A 24014-nucleotide genomic window follows, 5' to 3' on the forward strand; every position below is an offset into this window, starting at 1 on the left:
AAATTGGGGTGCTAACACTAGGTAGGAAGAAGGACACTCAATTCAGGAGTAAGCTTTCTGAATACAGTAATAAAAAAGGTTAAAATAAACCCACCTAAATGCTAACAACTCCTTACTTCCAGCCACTCTTAGGAGTGGTAACTTCACAGTTAAAATGGTTGCTATCCAAACCCAGAATCTGTGGTTGCAATTTAAATATTGGGCAGTAGGGAATAGGAAAAACAGATTTGGCAGCTCTTCCCTTTAAAAAATGTAATACTAACACATTGAAAGTGAACACCATTTTTAAGACATCTCTGCTAGTGAAAACTTCTAGGAACAGGGAATAGACTAAAGCTTTATGGAGACTTTAAACAAAAGCAAGCTCATTGGCTGAGAGGGCAATTTTTTATTTTTTTTTTAAACACTGATATGTAATAGGCAAAGTATAAACACGAAAAGATGACAAGTTTTTCTTACTTCCTTGGAAGAGAACAGGATATGTGAACTGATGTTGCCTGCCTGGCAACACTAAGATCTACTTTGCCTTGCAGATGGAAGCACTTAATCTAGTGCTGAACATTTTGGTCATCATCATAAGACATACTCTGTCATTTAGATACAGCTCTTGCCTTTAATGACTCTATGCTCTCCTATTTTAGGATAGACAGTACTCAATTTTGCATGGTCCTTTCAACTTCCAACAACACTATGCAAAAAAGGGTCAAAGATCAAACTTGCTTAACAGACAGCAGGCTACAAATTTTCAACCCAAAGTGAGCACAAGCATCAAGACCTGACATTTCTGTCAGCTAAGACACAGTGATGACCTACAGTTTAACTTGGGTCACAGCCACAGAAATATTTCCTGAACAACAGCTCTGTGTTAAAAACACAAGTAACACTTATATGTTGCTGAACCTAAGAAATAGACAAAGAAATCAATTCTTACTATTTAGATTAAACTTATGATAAAACCAGGGAGCAATAAAGTTTCCTTTGGAAGGTGGCAGAATCTCACCAATCTTCATTTAACCATATGAGATGGAGGGCATTTCCTCTATTATCTTCCTAGAAGTAAATATTGTGATTCAAATGATTATTGTACTTATTTATTGATTATCAACAGGGGGCCAGGGAAGAAAAAAATCTATTCTTTTTATTTCAAAAGGTATAATTCACTTAATAAAGACCTCTAGGCAGAAACTAGCATCTTGCATTAAGCTGCCTGCACACTTTTTCTAAAGGCCAAGTATTTTCTAAACAAATACATATGTCAACTATAAAAACTATGTTTTTAAAATCTTACATCTTCATTTACTTTAGAGGAGCCACTAATCACTGCTCAGAGATGGACTGGGCATTGGTCCACAGCTGGTGAACAATTGTGCTGTGTGTCACTTGTGCTTCATTTTTACTTGTGGTCTCCTTTTACCATTACTAGTATTTTTATAGTTAGTAATAATAGTAGTAGTGTTGTCATCTTATTGCAAAGGCTCCCATACCTTCTCAGTGATTTCTCATGGGCATCTCCTCGCAGCACTGACTCCTTCTTCACAGCACAGCCAACAAACTCCAGCTCTCTTCACAGCACAACCAACCAATTCCAACTTTCTTCACAGCACAACCAACCAATTCCAACTCCCTCTTGCCCAGCTAACCCACTCTTTAGTAGCACTCCTCTTCTTATTGGACACAGCTGTGGCCTATTAAGGGCAGGCCTGTTCCTAATCTTTGGTGATCAGTACAGCTGCAACTCCTCAGGGGTGAGACTACCTTCTGCACTATTCTTTATTTTCTTACATTCTATCTCTCCACATAGTAGTAGTATACTTTATTATCATTACCATTGACCATTGTTATATTTTACTTTTTTTCAGTTATTAAAGTGTTCTCAAATGTTTGGGTTTTTTCCCTGATTCTCCTCCCCTTCCCACCAGAGTGGGAGAGAGCAAGTGGCAGCATGATGCTTAGTTGCCAGCTGAGATGTTAAACCACAACTGCAATCGTGAAGTGGAATTAACACAACCTTGGGTCTACAGCAATACATTAAAAAATTATTTGCTATTAGAATATAAAGAACAAGCAGAGGGAAGACTAAAAATTCCCTCTTTTCAATGTATTACACAATCTGAGACAAAGTTAAACTATAGGACAAAATCATTGCACATTAATGCCCATGACAAGTAAGGCAATACTTGCTTCATGGGCCCTTTCACTGTTCTGGTCCTCACATGATGTAAAAACATCCTGAATCAAGTTGACTTCCAGGCATTAAGCTGGTCATCATTTATAAGTGTCAGTCTCGTTTTCTGCCTATTTGCTTCTACCCACACCCTGCCTTCCTGGGCTATACACTTTCACATCTGATCTTTCTCATTTCAATCTCCCACCCACAGGTTTTCCTGCATTCAAGGGTCCCAAAGAATCAAGCAGACCATGAGATAAAAGGCAACATTAATCAAGATAAACTAGTATTTATATTATTTTTCTTTTGTCTTATTGTTTATTAAATATTGCAGAGACTGTTCCTCTCAAACCTTTTAAATGTAGGAAAAAATGAGAGTACTTAAATACCAAAGCCAGAGTTCAGTGAGTCTCTAGAATTGTTTAATCATTGTGTAAAGTTATACCTTGAACAATACAGAATAGAGGGCCTGTAGGAAAGAGTCAGGCATTAGATCACCTTTCTTTGGTTCAATACTATTTTATCTAACTAAACTAAGTTTTCTACATTAAGACACATGCTGCATGCCTATACATTTATTTAAAAAAAAACATTAAATTGGTCTAAACTTTAATTAAGGACATTCATGGAAAATTTAGGAAAAATAACATTTATCAAAAGTCCTTCACTTCAGCATCTCCTTTCATCCAAGATAAGTGTCACTATTACTATTTTATGACTGGGAATGAATTACCAGAAAATCCAGGACTTGAAGTGGCTGATCATCAACTCCATATGGGCTGGCAGGTTACCCACTATGGAATGACTGCCATCCAACTCCTGCTTTTTTGCAGATGACCTATCACACATCAAACCATACAACAGACCAAGGATGAGCTTTAAAAAGGAGAAATATGCTTACATAAGCCAGGAATCATAAAAAAGCATGGAAAATTGAAAATCTGAAAGTGGATGTATCAGCAATTCATATCCTTTAACACCATATGTGAGTATTTTTGTCACACATGGACAGGAATTGTACAGCTATAGTTCTAAATGACAAAAAAGTAATTTTTTACTTAAAATGTGAGAAGTTTCCACTATTTACACATTATCAATACCTTAGGGAGTGGTTTTGCTTTTCAGATTTTTTTTTTAGGATGTACAACTTAATCCACAGCAGTATCACAGCTCTGTGTATTTAATCACCATCTTTCATAGCACAGTAGGGAGGAAACCCTAACCTGCACAGCCATCACAGACATTTGGCAACCTGTAGGCCATTCCATCTTCATAAAAAGCTTTTCTTTATTACGTTTAAAATTTATAGAAGTGGAAAAATGGAGACAAACAGTTAGTTTATATTAATGATGTTAAGTTAAGTGACTTGCTTATTTTTTTGAAAAAGCTTTTCATTTACAGATTACCTCTACCCTAAATTATGAAACACTTAAGTAATTTATTATTCTTTATTGAAGCTGCAAAAATATAAATCCCTATTCCCAAACAAGTCAGAATTATTATAAAATAGGTAAATTTCATTTACCAGATGCTAAAAAGTGACCCCCAGTGACACCTCACAGAGAAGTAATCTACATTTTTTTAGATGGCAAACACCCCATGCATTCATCATAGAGCTACTTTAAGATAGACAAGTTTAAGCCTTGTTTTTATTGGTTTTATTTTCAATAAATTCTGACATAATTACCAACTATAAATAGTGCTATTTCAAAACAGAAAAACAGTAATTAGTTATTAATTCTTAGTACATAAACTGAGGAGCCTAAAGTTAGAGGAGAGCTAAATGGTTCTTTAGCTGCCCATAGTGGAATCTTACTGCTGCATGCAGAGCTTTTTAATTGTGCATTCACAGATCACAATTGAAAAACAATGTCAAGAGACACCAAAAATTCAGCAAGGCAAATTAATAAGATAGGCAGAAAATGATGACCATGCTAAGCTGGAAAAAGATGGCATTTGTTTCAAGTCTGCAAAATGTCATCTCCTGTTGAGAATACAGAAAATACAAATGAGCATTCTATAAATGGATACATGAATACGTGGGAGGAAAAGCAGAGAAAAAACTCCACAACACCACTGCCTTAAACCTGCTCCACACACATCTATCCACTTTTAGAAGGAGAAAAAAAAGACCACAGAGAGGCATGAGCCAGGAATTCCAACTGAAGGGCTCTGACAGTTTTTCCCATTGGTACCACCTCATGGTTTAAACCTAAGACTTTAGTGAAGCATGATCAACTTCCTCTGATTAATTACTTGTGTTACCCTGACAGCCAGGAGCTTGGAGCCAAGAATATCAAGAAGCAGAGCACTGAGCAAGCACAGACTGTGCAGTGGTGGAAGGAGTGCAGAGGATGAAGGCAGTCTCAAAGTGAAACACAGACAACTGGGAGGCTAAAGAGAGACCCTCAATACAAGTCAGCATGAGAGGCAGCAGTAACAAGCAGCAAGCTTCTTTTAGCAGAAAAAGCTCTTCAGAGGCATTTTAATCCTATATAAAACAGATACATGTTGGAAACAAAACCAAAGACTACCCTCCTCTGAGATGCACCAAAAATTATCTTCCAGTTTGTGAAACAGAAAACGTATGACAACCAAAAATAACTAACAGGAAGGTATAAAACAACAAAGCATTTTCAGGTTAGCACAGTCAGGTTAAAAGCACAGTCAGGTTAATTACTTAAATCTTTTGGATCTTCTTGCTGTTCATTGTTTATAAATTTATTATCCATTCATTTACCCTTATTTTCACTGCTGGACCTAATTTAAACAAAGATTCCATACAGTTAACAAGTCCCAAACCAAAGATACATTGCCAATCCCAGAAGAAGCAAGTATTCTCTGCACACATACAAGTATTCTTCTTATCAAAAAGCTCATTAAACTAGCCTTAAATATTCCTCATTATCATTTGGTTTCCTTATTGAATGGTCATTTGCCTTAGATTTTCATATTATAATTTCTTAAATAGCTGTACATGTCTAATCTGTATTGTGTATTCCAGAAAAACTCAGTTTGTGAGCCACCATGGAGCTTTTTGGAATTTCTCTAAGCAGACCTAAAAGATGATACAGTGCCTTCAAACAGTCACCATCTGCTTAAAAAATTTGCTACTTACTACTAAGCCTTTCACAGTCTTTAAAGGTAAAAATGCACAATTTCATGATCCTTTTTAATTCCCTCCACCTAAATTATCTATGCTTAAAGTGATCAGAAAAGAGGTTTTGTTGTGGTTTTAGTCTTCTTTATGCCTGTTTTCCATACACCATTCACTGTCAAAACATGTTCCATGATATACTCAGTTCCAATTAGCAAAAAAGGTTCCAAAAATGCCATCTTTTCCATTGTGAATGTAACTGAGGCAAAATCCCTGCCTTCTTTTCAGTGCCAACTGGACACGTTATCATTTCAACAAGATCTACACAGACACCCTTACGTAACCAACCCTCCTTGGAAGAGTGACAGGTAGGTCTCATTACTACTAGATATCATTCATTTCCACACTTGCCTTCAAGTATGAAGGTACTGCCAAATCCTTGACCTAAGATATAGGTGGTGTTTGTTCAAAATAGGCCCCTGCTTCCTAGTATCATAAAATCAGTTATTTTTTACCTAGGTATTCAGAAACTGGCAAAGGTGTCTGATATACACACTAGTTCAAGCATTCATGTAATAACACACAGCTGAGGTTTAAGGTTGGGATCAGACTGTTTGCATAGTTATTTCCAAACTCACTTCTATACTGTCCTGCCAAAGTTTGCTTCACTGCCTGCAGACCCAACTTTTTAATACAAAGACAATCTGTTATTTTTATCATCAACGACAACAAAATTACTATATTATTTTAAAATTAAACATCCTACTAAGAAAATAGTTAATTTCCTTTATAGAGAGACAAATTCAATAAATGAGACCTTAATTCCTGTATATATCTATGATGTTAGTTTTTGAAAACAGCACATTTTTATTCAAGCCAGTAACAAGACCACAAAGGGAAGCTATTAAGTAATTATGCTGAGAAGGAAGGAATGTTCAATACTTTCCTCTGCTTCCAATCTCACTAATGAGGAATATTGTGTTTCAGATAATTATTTAACCACCCAGATGAACTAGCAAAAAGTTGAGCTTCAACAGGAGAAAAGGCCAAAAGTAGTAAGTGTGGCTTTCTCAAATTATGTATAACTTATTAAATCTGACAAATAATACTTAGATAATAGGCCATTAGTGTCTAAGAGCTATTAGCAGTTATCTCCAAGCACCAACAGAAGATGGCAGAAAAATGCAGATATAACTCTTCTCTTTAAATTAGGGATTAAAGAAAGAGCTAAGAATTTTCTGTCCATAAGCTTTACTTCAATTTCTGTGAAGAGAAAGTAGTATGCACTTCACATATAAGATGAAAATTAGCACCAGTCAACATGATTTGTCAAAATCAATCATGTCAGGCTAACTTAATATCCTTAAGTGACAGGATAGCAAACCTTGGGAATATAGGAATGGTAGTAAGTGTCATTTACCTTTACTTCACTATTTCTCAGAAACAGTTAAATAAGCTGCAAATTAGCCAATGAGTAAATGAGAAAGGAGAAAGCACAATGGTCTTTCAATATATATTGAAATATGTGCAAACTACTGTGGGAATACATTCTTGAACTGTAAATTCAGGTTTCTGGTCAGTTGAAGGACCTTATACTTTTTTCAATTATAAGGAATAAAATTTAATTTGCACATCAGAATAAAATACTAAAAAAAATGCTTTAATATCTTGAAAAAGGTGACTCGATTTGTCTTAAAAGGAGCTGTAGAAAACTTTTCTAAACAGACCAGACAAATATTCTTAAGTAACACAGGAAGAGATGATCTCAGCATTGAACTAAAACTAGGTGACAGGTAAGCCTCTGTGTTTTTATCTACACTTTTTCTCACCACTCAGATTATTTCTTTATGTACTAGAAACATGAAGATAATGTCACCTCAAATGCCTATTAGATCTTTCTGTACTGAATTCATATGTACATCTCTGAATTCCCCGAATACAAGGCAAGTGTCTTCAAATACAAGGGAAGTATCTTCCAGAATCACACATTTATCTGAAACAAAGTTTATCCATCTCCAATGCTATCTATAGCATCACACAACCCTTGGATACATAGCTCATCTTTCCACATGCAAGCCAAAAAATCTGGGGCTTCTATCTCAAAAAAAATATTTTTGACACATTAAAATTTCAAAAGGAAATACTGGGGCAGAACCACAAGTACCCAACTTATACTCTCTCTAAACTCCAGTAGCAAATTTGGCATGTATTTGCCTATCATCAGGAACAGATGTTCTTAGGAAGGTTGCTTGCTAAATTCTATTTGCAATTTCAAAAGCCCTTTTGGGTGTAGTCATATCATATACCTCCACAGCACTGTGTGTCTCATTTTAAATCAAATCCATTTTATCACTCAGGCTGAATTACATAGCTCACCTCATTCACACATCTGTGACAGCCAAGATGAGTAAGGGAGCAGCTTTCCATGCACAGCTTCACTGTGATCACAGGCACAGTGCAATTTTATACTTTCTAGATAGTCTAACCCTTAAAGAACTTACAAAACAATGGTGCCACAGGAAAACCTTTTGCAGTATTCTCTTTGCCAAATCTCAAACTTATTATTAGTGAAACCAGATGGCAGTAGCAAATATAACAAGTGGACAATATATAGAATAACACTACTTTGAAGCCATGGCCTTTCTTCATTAGAAAAATCAGAAATATGTTTCTCCAAAACTCACAGCAACAAAATGTTTAATTCTACTTTATGTTTACAATTACATCTCCACCTACATTGCATCAGCTGAGAAAGTGCTCATGGAGAAGAGGAAAGAGGGCTTCCTCCTCCCTCAAAAAGTAAACACCAAGTATTTGTGGTGCCTCCTGCAGAGGAATCAGTAGGTGGCCTTTCAATGCACTGAATTTTAAGTGACAGGTGACCATTTTGCAGAACTTCACAAAAAAGTTGGGAAGAGGAAGTAATCATTTTCCTCAGGAGCATGTATGAAAATTAATGCCAAATGATAATGCAAAGGAAGTTGCCAAAAGCAGCTACAGTAACAGGAGATATCAGCATGGTATCAGAATTCCCATGGCTGTGATCAAATTATAAAGAATAAAATTAGCCACAAGATATCAAAAGGAACAGCACCTTATTTACTTCCCTTTGTTCTGCTTTCTTCCACTGAGAAAAATTAAAATGTACTCTCTTTTACTAAAAGAAAGCCACAGGCAGTGATGGCCTGTGCATCTGCATAGATTTACAGCACAAGAGCAAACAAAAAGGTGTAGCTTCTTTTATCTCTTAGCACTTTGTGCAAACCCTGACAGTCCTGCTGCTTGAAGCAGTCAAATCACCGAAATAATGCAAAGTTTTAGAAGGGGCTGTATCAGAGGCAAGGAGCATTCATTTTCTGTTGGTGAAATCTTTAGGGGTCTAGGGAAGGGGAAAAAGGTTAAAAAAAAACCAAAAAACAAACAACAGAAGTGTCAGCACTTGCCTAGGGATCATGGCTCATTTGCCTCCTGCACTGAGAAATTCTGCAGAGCACTTATTTCATGTCACCCAGTCTCTCACTCTTCTGCAGCAACAGGAATTCATTCTACTTTCACCTTAGAGCATCTGCTAAAATGTTGCATCAGAAGAACAAACCAGACAGTGCTGCAACAACTGGGGAGATGGCTGTTTTCTGTAGCTCAGTGCCTACTTGTGCTATTTTATGTCTTTTTAACAGGTTCATTAATTCTGACCACCCAGCCTGTACAAGTTTCAGGCTCCCTTACAAACTGAAGCCACAATACTCTAAAGTGCAGCCATGACTGACTGCCAGCTCTCCTTTTCAGTGTGTTGACTGACTTCAAAAACCATCCCAGTAAATCACTATTAGGTGAAACAAGACCACGAAATTCATACCATCATTACAAACTGTAAGCCAGCTGTTTCTCTTTCTAAAGTGTCTTTAATGTCATTTTATTTTTCCCTAAGTCACTACACAAATGCCACTGCCAAAGACTTATCTCTTGAAAGATGCTGGGACAATACCATAACAGTCATAAAATCTAAACATATTTTATAATCAAATTAAACAATGCTAAACAAGACAAATTATTATACTTAGCTTTATGCCCTGGGCTTTCTAAGATGATCTAAATCACAGCTCCCTTTCAACTTGTCCTATGCAATTGGACTAAAGCCTAGAAAATATATAGTGTGGAGCTTTCCTACACCTTCCCATTTCTATTCTAAAATTTATTGCATGCTGTTCTAGATCTGCTATTCAGAAAGTATCAAAACAACTGAATTGAACCAGGTAAGTTCCTTTCCTTTGATTTCCTACAAGAAAAAGATAGGTATATTCTATGCATTTATGGTTTCTTTGTCCTTGATTCAAAAATGGTATAGGTTGTTTGCACACAGATTGACATAACTTCTAGCAGCACTCACCTGGCACAAGAAACTTACAGTGGGCATGCTGACAGCCAAGTTAATGAAATATGCAAAAGTAACACCATTATATGACTTAATTTCTTCTCCCTTACAGCTGTTAATTTTTTTGCTCAGCTTAAATGTCTCTTTTTTTCTAAAATCATGTTCATTACATTTCAACACCACCATGATCCTCCAGGGAATATACACCTTCTCAATAATGTACTGGACCTCAGTAATATTAAAGCCTCTATTTGCTCACTAACAAAATCTTCATTATTCCTCAAATTTTGAATTGGAACACTGAGTTTTAAATATTAACATACTTTTAACCCAGTGAATCATACAGTCTTGGACCAAAGCATACCCTTGGCTTATTCCTAAATTCAATATCCAGCAAGACCTGGACAAACTTGAGATGTGGGACCACGAGAATGTTAAAAAGATAAAAGATTCCAAGTGCAAGGTCCTGCACCTGGGTCAGGGCAATCCCAGACATGACTACAGAGTGGGAGAAGAGCTGACAGCAGCCCTTTGAAGCTTGGAGGACCCAGTGGATGAAAAGCTGGAGAGGACATAGCAATGTGAGCTTGCAGGCCTGAAGACCAATAACATCCTGGGCTGCATCAAAAGAAGTGTGGCCAGTGGGTCAAGGGAGGATTAGGATTCTCCCTTTCTTCTCTGCCCTCATGAAATTCCACCTCGAGTTCTGAATCCAGGTCTGGAGCCCTCAGCACACAAACCTGTTAGAGCAGGTCCAGAGGAAGAGGAACACAAAGACAATTAGGGAGCTGGACGACTTCTCCTTTGAAGACAGACTAAGAAACTGAGGTTGTTCAGCCTGGAAAATACTCCAGAGACAGCTCATTGCAGCCTTCCAGAAATTAAAGGAAAATAACAAAAAAAGAGGGAAAGTGACATTTTACATGGGCAGACAGCGATAGAACACGGGGAATGGTTTTAAAGTGAAAGAGAAGACAGTAAGCTTAGTTAAGAAAAAGATTTACATTATGAGGGTGGTGAGGCCCTGGAACAGGCTGCCCAGAGATGATGTAGAAGCCCTATCCCTGAAAATAGTCAAGGCTGGATGGTGAGCACCCTGGTCTAGTGGAAGATGTCCCTGCCCATGGCAAGTGGGGGGTGGAACTAGATGATCTTTAAGGTCCTTTCCAATCCAGGCTATTCTATGATCCTATGATGCCTACCACACATTGGCTATCTTTCCTTTGGTTTTCATATTTTCTCTGCTTTACTTTTTACTCCATACAACTGTTCTTTCATGTTTCTTCTTGTATGAAGATTATCTGTTAACCTAAAACCAAAGGTTCATTATAAATGCATGGAAAAAATTGGTTGCTCTTCAGGCACACAGGATCATTGCAGTGAAACACCCTTCTGATGACTGGTACCATCAGCAGGTATACCAACAACTACTTGTGTTCCCAAATGCACATCACCTTCTATGCCACAGGAACAGGTGAGTAGCTTTAGACAACCTCAACTGGTTGTCATTTTACCCAAGCCAATAAGAGAAGCTACCCCTCCTCTTGCAGTCACTTACTAGCAATGTCAAAATTAAACCATGTTGCAAGTTCCAGCAATGCTATTCCCTCTGACACTTTTCCTACCTTGAACTGACTTTAATCCATAGTGGGAAACTTTTATCTAGTACTGTCAATCTATGAGGCTGCTTTAGCCAACAAAAAGCACTCCTTAATGCCTTAAGTGCAGAAAGCTAGGCTATATTTTGGACTGCTGTGGATTGATAGTTTAAACAAGAGGTTTTTCCAATGGATAAAAAGCCTGCTTTAGTCCTTAGAACCCATTCACAACTTCCAAAAATTTCTCCACAATCACAAAATCCACAGGCTAGTTTGGGGTTGTTTCGCACCCTTCCAGTTAAAACAATAGTTGACACCATAATTAAAAGGCAACCCATACTTTCAGTGCTTTTTGAAAGAACATCCCTCTCCTCCATCCCCATTTCAGTCACAACCAAACACTTGCAAAATGTGTATTCAGGTTCTGCTGGCAGAGTGACAGTTTCTCCTTATGGAAGAGATCATTACCATACTTCTGCCATTGAAAAAAAAGAGGAAATACACTTGTTTTCAACTAAAACAAAACTGGTCTCCTCATCTTATGGAGTCTGAGATGCAATGATAAATTTCAAGATTTCATGTAAAAGTAAGACAAACTCAGATATCCAGTAAAAAGGAAGTTTAGACAAAATTAGTATTAATCAAAATACTAGCCTAGCGCAAAAATTCTAGAATCCACTTGTTTTCTAAATCCAAATAATTTTAACTAATCAAGTGTAAGTGCCTTATCACATCAGCTCACTTAGAGACAATGCTCATGGAAGGTCATGTCCAGATCCAAATTCTTCAACTGAACCTTCTTAATTACCTCCCTTATTTGCATTTTGAACCTTAATATAGAGGGAACAACGTTATAAGGGATGAAAGTCTCCCACAGCTGGGCTAAATTATCTGCTTACGGATAAAAGCTGAATCGTTTAAGACCGTATTCTTCTTACTGAGAACTATGGAAAGAAATTCAGAGTTAATTTATCATTACACTGCTGAGCTAATATGAAGTGAAAGATAATGGCCTACAAATTGATATGTAGCTATTTCACTGAAATAGCTGGGGGACTGCTTTTAACTCCTGATGCAAACACGTAGCAAAGAAATGAAACATCATTGGAAGGCTTCCCTCTTTTCTTTCAGAAAGCATTTCCTCCTCTTCCAAAAGAGAAAATTGCCCTGCTTACTAATAAAGAAAAAAGAGGGAAAGGAGATTTTTGTGAAATCTGTGACTTTTATTATGCTTCCATCCTTCTCAGAGGTGCCCAAGAATCCCAAATATTGAGTAACTTTAACGTTTAATTTCAGTAACAGAAAGAGGAGAAAGACATTTGTTTCAAATAGCTTGCTGTGTTGGAACTTGCAGCAAAAGAATACTCCTCTTTGTAGCAAAAAATAAGAGAGAATAATAACCAAGAGACTTCCAATATTTGATATGGAACATCCAAAATTGAATGTGAAGGGTGAGTGATTATTTCAGGGCTAATAATGCATCCCTTCTTAAAAGAAAAAAAAATAGGAAAGCAAAAAATCATAGTTCACAAACTGAGTCCAAAAACGGCAGGTGACAGAAAGCAGCGACCTCAGATGACTGTTCTAGGACCATATCCCAAAACCCAGCACAATTAGCACTAATTGATCAGCAGTCCCAGCAAAAATGCCAAGAATTGAGCAAGCACTGAAAACCAAGTCTCCACCTCTCCCCAGAAAGGATGCTTTCTTCAGGTCAGAAATTTGGAACACCAGTGCAGCAAAACCAGCTCTTGCCCTATTAGCACAACACCGTGCTCATAAATACAGGGCTCATCAGCAAATGAGGAGCATCTACAGATTCATAGAATCATTAAGGTTGGAAGAGACCTCTAAGATCTTCAATTCCAATCATTCACCCAGCACTGCCAAGTCCAGCATTAACCCATGTCCCTACACAGCCCATCTACACATTTTTTTCAACACTTCCAGGAATTTTAATTCCACCACTTCTCTGGGCAGCTTATTCCAATGCCTGACCACCCTTTCATGAAGAACTTTTTCCTAATGTCCAATTTCAACCTCCTCTGGCACAACTTGAGTTGAGAAGCATTTCACTTTGTTACTTCACTTGCAGCACCTACCATATTTACCATGTACCATAAACCACAAGTAAAAAGAATTACTCTGCAACTATGAAAAACTGCTCTCTTAGTGCAACACAGGATATCAATTATCAAAAACACTACTGACATCTTCCACCCACATTCAATTACCCAACTATGCAGGGCTGAGGAAGTTACTTTTGCTTTGAAGTAAAATCCTTTGCACTGAAGTATATCAAAAGTGCCCAGCATGAAAACATCACAGAGCAGCCAGAATCCAACACAGGTCTGCAAGCAGTGGATATGAAATAGAAAACTCTAAGGGCAACTTTGGAACATGATGTCTCTTACAGTTTGTCTTGATTAAAAACAGAGGGGAAGGCAAAAAGGAGGCCAGAACTCTTCTAGAGTCCCTGATGACTAACAGTGACAGGACATCTTCAAACGGCATTATTTTCCCAGCTACCTAGTGAGAGCAGCTTTTCTTAAAAATAAGCTCAAATGATCTGTCGGAAGAAGACAAGAAAAAACTGTCAGTTCTCTAGACACAAACTGGTGAAGCACTATGCTGTTCTAGGCAGCTACTGCTTCACAACTCCATGAATTTGGGATGGGTAATTAAGCCCTAAGGGAAAGAAGGGGAGAAAACTGCTTCCTGAAAAATAGCACTAATCAAAAAGCACTGTGGCAAAATGATGTGGCAAGAGGGTCTCGTATCAAATATTGATCCAGCTCCTGTAAACATGTGAAGTTCATGGAAGTCAAGTTTCCCATTAATGCTACATTCATGCTTTAATAGAACTACCTTATATTTTAGATTTATTTTTGCTGCAATAGCAAAATATTTTCAGCTTAAAAAATCATAGTTGCCTTTCAATAAATTTAAGAGGATTCTAGAAGCATGTCCTGAAATATTTCTCTCATCTCCTCTCTCCTTTCCTCCCTTCAACATTAGTACAAAATGCTATTAAAAAAAGCACTATATCCTAGAACCTATCTTAACTTTTGTTAAGCTGCATTTTGTTTCCAAATAGGAATGACTCGTGCAGCACTTAAGAATACTGAAATTCTGAAGCTTTGTCCTCTCCCATTTTGTTTTTTCCTTCTTATTTCACCTTAAAGAAATCATTCTATTTCTAGAGAAGCTCCCTGATACATAAAGGACTAGAGAGCACAAGGGTTTACAATAATGTACCCATTTATTATACAGTTTTATTTGGCACTGATCCTAATTAGACAAATGGCAAAACAAAGTGGTTTCATTTAGGTCAGCCCCATCACTCAAGATGTGCAAAACCTTTCTGTCTTCTGCTTTAGTTCTGAAAACATTATCTGAAAATTTAGAAGCAGGGGGAAGGTTAGATGACAAAGTTTTATGCTATATTAAAATGCCTTCTAATCATAGGCACATAATTCAGATATGCACCAAGAGCCTGACTGTACTGCATTACCACCATTGTGGTTAGACTAGAGCAAAAGGATTTGCAAATGAGTACATGCTGTGGCTGTTCAGCAGACTCATAGCAGGCCCCAATTTAGATCAAAATTCAGCAGAGAAGTTAGAATTTTTTCACATGGAGTAAAATCATGAAGCTCCTTTTCATAGGAAGTGAGCAACCCACAGCTGAAAACTGCTGCACTATCGTTTTGACTATTTTAGTCTTCACTTATAAGCTAATAGGGCACTAGCACAGAGAATCATAGAAAATCACAAGTTGGAAGACCTCTGGAGGTCAAACCTCCTGCCAATTCCAAGAACTAATTTCAAAGCAGGGTCTGCTGCTAAGGACCTTATCCACTACAAGTGTTAATACCGCCAGAGATGGAAATATAACAGCCTGGTTTTTCGGGCAGCTCACTCCAGTGAGCAGTTACACCTCCTGTGCAGAATTGTTCTCCTTACACCCAACTCCCTTACTGCAGCATATTCCCACTGCCTCTTTTCCTTCCACAGGGCCCCTACAAGAAGAGCCTGCTCCATCTTTTATAGTAACAACTCACCAGGTATGCAGTGACAACAGCTGGAAATTCCTGGAGCCTTCTCTCTTGCAAATTAAATGAAGTCAGCTACCCTGCTGCTCTGCTCATGTCCTGTGCTCCAAGCACTGCACTCTCCCCCCAGTCTCTCACTATCTGTCAAACTGGGGGCCTGAAACCAACAGTGGTATTCCAGACATGACCTCATGAGTGCTAAGTAGAAAAACAAACACTTCTTCCTCTCTGCCTATAATCCTTCTCACACTTGTACCAATGCATTGAATCACTCCTCAGGTGCAAAAACTGGCTTTGGGGTTTTTGGGGGCTTTTTAAAAAACTCATGGGGTTCCTGTCAGCCCATCCCTCCCTCTTGAGGCCCCAAGGAATGGGAACAGAACTGTTCCTCCACTGTGTTCCTCCACAGTCTAGTATCATTCACAAACCTGCTGAGAGTGTACTCTGTCCCACTCTGGATTCATAACAGTACCAGTCTGTTTCATAAACCGTAATTCATAAACTGTACCAGTCTCTGTTCCATCCCTTGAGGAACACAAATGCTCCAGACATTTTCTTCCCACCTTTTGGGTTATGTGTCTTGTCCATGTCTCTGATTTGGCTGTGAAAGACTGCATTCAAAGTCTTTCTAAAAATCATGATCAGGGAACAGTACTGCTTTCCCTACATCCAAAGACACAGCAACAACTTTCTCACAGAAAGCAAACAGCTTGGGCACCCTTCTCAAAATCCATGATGGCTCTTCACAGTCACCATCTTGTCTTTTGTGCTTGGAACTGCCTTACTGAAGTAAAGCACTGCATTGGGAAATGTTTTCTTTAAGCGCTGAGGACACAGAAGTCCTTGGGGAAAGACAATAAGCTCCTAAGTCTCACTATCAAAAGGTCTTCCCAGTAACTTTACCTACAAGTTTCTCTTTGAAATTCTGCTCATTCTTCTACACTCCAACTCCAATCACAACCAGAATCCACGTCTTTCTTCATGAACCAACTTACACTATCCCAGAATGTCTGTGGAAGTTCAGAGGATCTCATATCTCTCTGACTTATCAAAGCATAAAAATATCTCTCAATATCCCACTGGTTTTGGTTTTTTTAACCAGACCCCTCTGAAAGTCCAAAGGAAATCAATCAGTAAATAACATGCTAACAGTTAACAGCATCTTGCCTACACACCAAAGCCCCTAATAGTGCTTGTCCATCACTGACAGAGTATACACAAAGGTGCAATTTGATACCAATGGAGAACTGAATTCCATTATAGTTATTACATTTCGAACTGGAATTTAATTTCTTGCCCATATTTCTTGTTTTCACATCTTTTGGCTCACTGGATAGTCATTTCCAACCTTGACTTACCTCATTTTTTAAAAGTTATTAAAAATTTTCTCCCTTCAGCCTTCCATTATTTCTCTAGCTGCTGTGATCATTCTGTAATAAAGGCCAGAAGCAAATCAACTGTCACCTCCCAAGACTTCAAGATGCTTATCATTTCAAGTATTCTCCACCAGTCTTCAGCTTTACAACTTTTAATCCAATTCCACAAAGAAATTATGTCCATCTCATTCATTTTAAATCACCAGTGACTGACACTCGTTCCTAGCCTATCACGTTCCTTGCAAATAAGGTTTATATTCTGTCTCTAAACACCATCAAGGTACCTTGTTGCCCTTGATTAGCTGTATGTCAGCCCTATTCTGCTCATCAAGAACCCACATCATGTTTTGTCCCAGCCCTGTACATACTCTGTCTCAAGAAATCACACTGAAAACCACTTCTACAATCACTCCCCTGCAAACAAGCTGTGGGTGTTCTGAGGTGGGGTGGTTTCCAGTTACACTGCTAAGTTGTTTTCTAAAATGGTAAATCCTAAACTCCTGAGAGGCTGATCATTAGATATTATTTAATACATCTCCTTTTTCAAAATAGCCATCTTGTTCTTATCAGTTCCCTCCTAGCCTTATTATATTAGCGTAGATAACAGTCATTATTATCCAAGGCTCCCTTTAATTCTCACCTTCTCCCTTCAAGAAGGCTTTTTTGTAGATCTAAATCTAATTAGAATGTCCTTTATACAACTAGAACCATATCAAGCAGTCTGGAGTTAACTTGCTCATCTAAAAAAAGAAACTGTCTGCATAATTTAGCAATGCTTTTGACGACACTGCTTCATTTTCCAATCAACAACCTGCTTAATACAGTAGCCTACTTCAGAACATGTTTCCAAAATTAACTTTAGTTCTCACTTCTGCTGTCCAATGAATGTACTACATTGCTGCTCCTCCTCACCCACATTTGGTTATCTGTATTTTGTACCTGAATATGTCAAGTGTGAATGATTTATTTTCTAAATCAACTTGAAGTCATGTAAACATTTAAAACCTTACATCTTTGTTGAATTAATTGGAACCAGGATTAGCCTACACATTTATCAACACAGCCTCCTAGGCTTTTTTTTTTCTTGCCCTGCCTCCATGAACTTCATATTTTTTTTCAAAATTTCATAGGAAGAGAGGCTTTGCTGCTACTCTCAAAATTCAACATGATGTAAATGTATTTTGGAATGCATCACCAGTATCACAGCAAAAAAAAGGTTTTGGCTGACCCCAGCATTCACTGTGCTTGTAACTTCCTGTAGTTTTACAAATTTAACACTGGTCATTTAAAAAACAGCAAAAAATTAGAGGACTACATTTGAAGTTATGTATTCTTAAAAAAATACCTCAGGAGACATGTTTCTGATGCATTTCATAGCTGAGGAAGTCAGGAACTCACCTAAGTTGCCACATGAAGACTCATGTTGGATCAGGTTTGAGAATTGAGTATTTTACATGAAGGCAGTTGAATTTGGTTTTTTTTTAAGCAGGTTCTTCTCAAGAATTTATCAAAAAAGTGAGAGACAAAAAATGAGAAAAAACCCTCTCAGCACTCAGCAACTAGGTTTGTTCCTCAGCCTGTTTTCCAGGGGATGAATGCTCCAGTTCCTGAATGCTAGCAGTGTGTTTTAAAAATACACAGTCAAATTACACAAGCAGGATACATATTTCAAGGTAATCATTAGGCTGTCTGCCAGAGATGCACTATTCTTTACCTTCCGTCAGGGAAGTTAGAGAAAGTTTCACAATTCTCTACTTTATTTTTGTAAGTAATGTTGTAGCTCTGGTCTCTCAGAAAAGATGTATCAATTTGTACCTCAAAATGATTTTTTTCTGCTATTAATTCATTCTAGCCTGAGCTAGTTGGATATTACTTATAAAAGTCTTTAAGGAACAATCATATTAGCAAGTACATAGAGCAGACGACAGCCCTACAATAGTTTTCTAATTGTTCATTATCAACCTCAAAGCCTTACACAAGAGTTTTGAAACAAAGATGCTAGCAACAATAAAGCAAAACTTATTACATACTGACAACAAAATGGCAAGTGCAGACATTTTGCCCTCTTATGCCATTAATTTCAAAGTAAAAGAATCAAATAGCAACAAGTGAAAAGGTCTAGCTGGCAAAATTCACCTTGGTAAGAAAAAATTTGTGAAAGAAAAAGCAGCAACAGAAGAAATATCCTAAACTTTGGATTTTGTGGTTTTCGGCCATGCTCTAGTATGTCAAAAGTGTTTATTTTTGTTTTTGCTATAAAGAAATTTGAAAAATGTGGACTATGAATGCTGATTGCTACTATTATATGAGGCTGTTAAAAGGAACAATCATGACTTTTCCCAGTACAGTTAAATGATAAAGCCTTACTACTTCATTCATAACCAGTGCAGTTAAAGAAAAAAACCTCTAAACTTCAAGAATTTGTCTTAAATACTTTATTGGCCCTCTGTTGCAATTCAGAGGACACTTCACATGAAATATTTAGATGTAGTTCATGAAACACCTACTTATACAATGCAATAATTCATACACTACAGTAAATAGTTTCTCTTCTGCAGATCTGAACTATACCAGTGTATCCAGAGAGTGCACAAGACACGTACAAATGTCTGACATTCCAAAGAGAGGAGTATACAGGGCACTACAAGAAATCCTTCCTGACTTGCTGTCATGGTTGCTCTTAGTAATTTCCATACATTTTCTCATCTAAGTATTAACATTTCCATCACCAGACTTCCATCTATCATTGCCTTACATTGACACCTGCTGGAAGTGACTGGGATCGTAAACCATTTCTTTTTTTCTGCCTCAATTAGTGCCTGATTTAACTCTACAAGAAGACTAACAATTCTACCTTCAGTAAACTGAACACAGACATCTGAAAAACTAAGCCACATGACTTTTTAAAAGCAAAAAAAAAAAAACATACACTGTGTAATTTTAAGCAATGTGTAATTCCCAAGGCTATTACTGCATGGGTTCTCAATCAGAAAATGTATTTTAATAACAGCCTTTTAGAAGATTTTTTTCACTACCCCTTGGGTAGATTTAAACTCAACAAATTAAGTATACATCCATTAACTAGGCTCTCAGGATAATTAGCAAATAATTATAACTCCAGGAGTCACTAAATAGTGGCTTGACAAACATTTTATAAATAAGTTTACACAAATAATATAACTAAACAGGCAATTATAACCTATATCTTTACATTATTAAAAAAATCTGCCTTATTCACAAAAGCAAACAGGCTGTTTATTGACAACTGATAAACAAGAACAACTGAGAAACGTTTGTTAAAGCAGCTTGTATGTACACAAAGTACTGTCTCTCATTCTTTATAATGAAGATGCATCTATTATTACAGCTTGGTAAACTGAAGCATGCTGAAACAGCCATCTGAAGAAAATGTTCTTCCCTATATTCCAGAACTTCATCTACAAGCTTCACTGAACAACATACTGCATGATACTTTTTCCTTACTTTTAAACCCTACTCTAAGGATGGGATCTCTCTCACTTGATGTCATTTTTAAATTCCTCACAACAGAAAGCACATCTCAGATTGAAGCAGGAAGGATGAGTTAAGGTGGCTTTGCTCTATCATCAGAACAAGACTTTGGTTCTTGCGCACCTTGTATGTAAAACACAGATGTATTTTCATCAAAAAACCCAGACACTTTAATGTATCATAAGCAGCAAGAAAAAAAAAACAATTTCAAAGGCAGCCAAATAGAATTTATGTAATGTATATATTACATACAGCTGAAGACTTATCAAATTTTAAAATTTTGCAAAGTTTCAAGACAGAATCCTTATATTAGAAGTTCAATAATACTAGCACAAGTATGACCACCTCACACAGGCATCAACACTGCAGCAGTATTAACTCACGGACTTTACAGATCAGTTAGAAGTTTATTAATTTTATTTACTTATTTTAATCTGGTGAGTGATCAAAACTACTTTCAAAAGTGAATTTTACTAGGTATCAGAGATCATCACCACAGTATTAAGGTTCAGAACTACTGAGCCCATGAAAAAAATAAAAATGTAAACACCATCTTTGGAAACAGAAACAATCAGCAACCAAAACAGGTACCATCGAAACCAGCAATAAGTGGTAGCCTATGTAAACATGCTCTTCCTCAAACTTTTCTTGATTTTCTTAACTGAAAGAGCTCGGTCAGTGAAGGTAGAATTAATGGCTGTGTATTAAGTCTGCCGAACTCATTCCTAATTAAAAGCTTCATAAAGCTCAAAAGAAAAATAACACTGGGCAAGGAAAAACAGTTATTCTACATAATGGGTACACAGGAGTTAAAGAATCACATATACCAAGAAGTAACTAACTCCCTAGGAAAATAACTGGTTGTATTTTACAAAAAAAAATAAATCTCAGTGAACATAACGGTTTTCCTCCCAGACACCTAAATGGTGGGCAAGAGAGCACTTTTCTAAAAAAATGTATCACTCTGACAAGCACAGGGTTGTTTTGTTTTGGGTTGGTTTTTTTTCTTATTGTATTTTTTAACAAAACACACATGGAAAGCATTACAGACTTAAAAACACTAGATAGCCAAGATGATTTTGACACTCATCCCATCCTCACTTTCTTTTCTTTTTATCTCAGAAAGACAACAGAGTTAGCAACACACACACTCGACATTTAGGGCTTACATTTCCTACCTTACAAAGCTTCTGGTAACGGGGAGAAGAAACTGCCATCCTCTGTAAACGATGCAACAACACCACAACTTTCTGAAGAGAGGTTCTCACCACAGCCATCATTTTAAGTTTGCCACACTTCTGAAGATACCTCAGAATTTGCATTATAAATGAAGAGCAACTATCATTTCCTCCCGGTCACTGGACAATGATTTGCCAGCTTTCTGAGCATGCTCTCTTCCACGACTGCTTTTGCAAGCTACAGGCTTTATACGTTTCAAAGGCAAAGAAGATTGATACAGCATAAGTTTTTCTCCCAAAATAACCCCACAAAACAAATGCAAAAAGATAACAGCCTTCACAGATTCCTCTAATCGGTACTGCTCAGCTCTGCTTCTGCAGAGGGCAAATGAAGTTGAGCAGCCGATCGTATGCCTCCGTTCAGGAGTGCACTAAATAGCCAGAAAAAGGTTATTAATTTAAGCCTGAAAGCTGCAGGAACAAAAAAGGAATTCCTTCAGGAAGACGGCTCCACTGTATCACAACAGTTGTTCCTCCCTAGTAGCTGCTTTCTATCAGCAGACAGAGTGTTTGCTTCCTCACTCTGGGAAAGGATGCTCTCGTTCTCAGACTGAACGCAGCTCTGGCAGAGCCGTAGAGTGAGTGAATAACAGATTGTGTTATAAATCTTGAGAGATGAGCACAGGGATACCTGCCCTAATTATATCAGCCATACGTTAAAGGCTAATAAATCACACAGGCGTTTCTCAAAACTAGATTACCCAACACAAAAGGGAAAATTGCAGGGGGTAAACCTCTTTCTATAAAAACTCTTCTAAGCAAAATTAGTCAAGGGGATCTAAAGGATCCCACTTGCACCAGAAAGTAGCAATGTTTTTCACAAGTCATTTCCAATTAAATATTTTCCAGAATGACTTTAGACAAGAAAAAGATAGGGTTTTGACAAAGTAAAAGCATACAGTTGCATCATCAACCCCTTCTCTAAGTCATTCTTGAATCCAAAGAGCTAACATAATTTTGATTAATTTCCCATGACAAAGCAGAATTATTTAAGCCATCTAAGGATGATGATAGGATGTTCAAGAGCATGGAAGTGGTTTTCTACCAGCAAGGCACTCCCAGTGCAATACAGCCAACATACCCCTACGTGTGGCAAAACTGCAGCATAGCCAAAGCCAGCTACTCATTGCTTCCAAAGGTGCTTTGATGAATCTACTTAAATCTGTATCAGAAGGGCTGCTGTAGCAAAGGTTCAGGGAGGCCTGAGCACAGTAGGTGAAGTACCAATCATATGATTTAAAGTGCATATTTCCACATGAAAAGGTCCCTACACATTTCAAACACATCAATCAGCACAATATGCAGGCAACAGCTATCCTGACAAGTTTGTATGATCCAAAATAATGCACAGCTTAGATGTCAGTGCATTATACACTGCTTTGCTTCTTCTAAAGCACTTTCCTAGGAAGGAGATGAATGCAAGGTTCAGATTCTTCATACAGGACATTTAAAAACTCTTCCCATCTAATTCTGTGAAGACAACCTTTTCATCTTTATTTTTAGGACTGAATCAATGTTTCTACCACTCTTCCACATAAACCCCATTTCCCTGTACTCCACTTTTTTGATGTGTCCGCAACAATAACAACATCATTTTGAACAGATAAACAGATACACAGATTCCATGCTATATATAGAAATCTTACCATCTGTATTCACCTTGCCAGACACACTGTCTTTTCTCATCTTCACGACTTATTTGAACTGTTCCTCTGCATGCCACTGCTCCTGGCTTACATCCCTTCCACCAGAAGCCTGCTTCTTTAACTTTCCAGATTGAGCGTACCATTATTAGCTGACATGCTTTTACCAAATATCTTTTAAGGAAACCTGTGAAGCAGCAGAACTCTGAAACCATGGAAGCATTCAGAAATGACTGTGCAAAAGCTCAAACTTCTTCTGTGCGAGACCCCACAGTCCACACCTTCCTTACTTCCTTCTACTTTTTATCTTCCCAGATCTTTCAATTTACGAGTTTGAATCAAGCAGTGAGACAAAAGAGCCAGCCACTACTTATGGTAACTTCTTTTAAAATACAACAAAATTTGTTAATTATTTTGAACACCTTTACAAGTATAGGCCCAGGATTTCATATACCTTGCATTACTTCTTACTATTTCCTAGCTTATTTTCTGCATCTTTTTTCAAATTAGGTTTTAATCTCTTCCAAGTCACTGCTAAATATTTTCCAAAACAGACTGTAGTGTTTTGGCACTAACCTGAATGGAAAAACTTCCAGAAGGTTTAGATACTGAGAGAATTAATTGAACTGACTGATGATATAATTTAGATGTCTTCTTTTTAAAAAGACATTGCAACCACACTCAAAGTCTTCATTATTTGCATAGCACTGTTGCTGGCCTCAGGTATCACAATGAAAGACAAAACAAAGCTTCAGGACTCAGATCATTGATTCCACTGTAGAGTGACTTGAGCTGCAGCCAAATAAGTTAGGCCCAAAATGTAATGGAGGATAGTCCTCCCATGCATGCAGAGATGCCAGTTGAACAGATGATCCTATTTTGAAAATGCATGACATGTAACAGCAGCAACAATAACAAATTCATCACCTTTTGTCTAGGTTCAGCTCTTTTCACCTAG

General features: G+C 37.4%; 1 protein-coding gene across 2 annotated transcripts in view; it reads right to left on the minus strand.

The window, feature by feature from the left end:
* Positions 1-24014, minus strand: part of UTRN (utrophin) — a 341691-nt gene that overhangs the window by 158488 nt on the left and 159189 nt on the right. Inside the window, exon 1 of one of the 2 annotated variants that reach the window (XM_036379859.2) lies at positions 21354-21893. The exons of the other annotated variant lie outside the window; for it this stretch is intronic. Within the exon in view, the coding sequence (XP_036235752.1) occupies positions 21354-21497 (144 nt within the window). The 5' untranslated portion in view covers positions 21498-21893. Of the gene's footprint in view, positions 1-21353; positions 21894-24014 lie in introns of those variants that run through there. 2 annotated transcript variants of the gene reach the window in all.

This window comes from Molothrus ater, chromosome 3 (assembly GCF_012460135.2).
Source record: "Molothrus ater isolate BHLD 08-10-18 breed brown headed cowbird chromosome 3, BPBGC_Mater_1.1, whole genome shotgun sequence".
Taxonomy (NCBI): Eukaryota; Metazoa; Chordata; class Aves; order Passeriformes; family Icteridae; genus Molothrus; species Molothrus ater.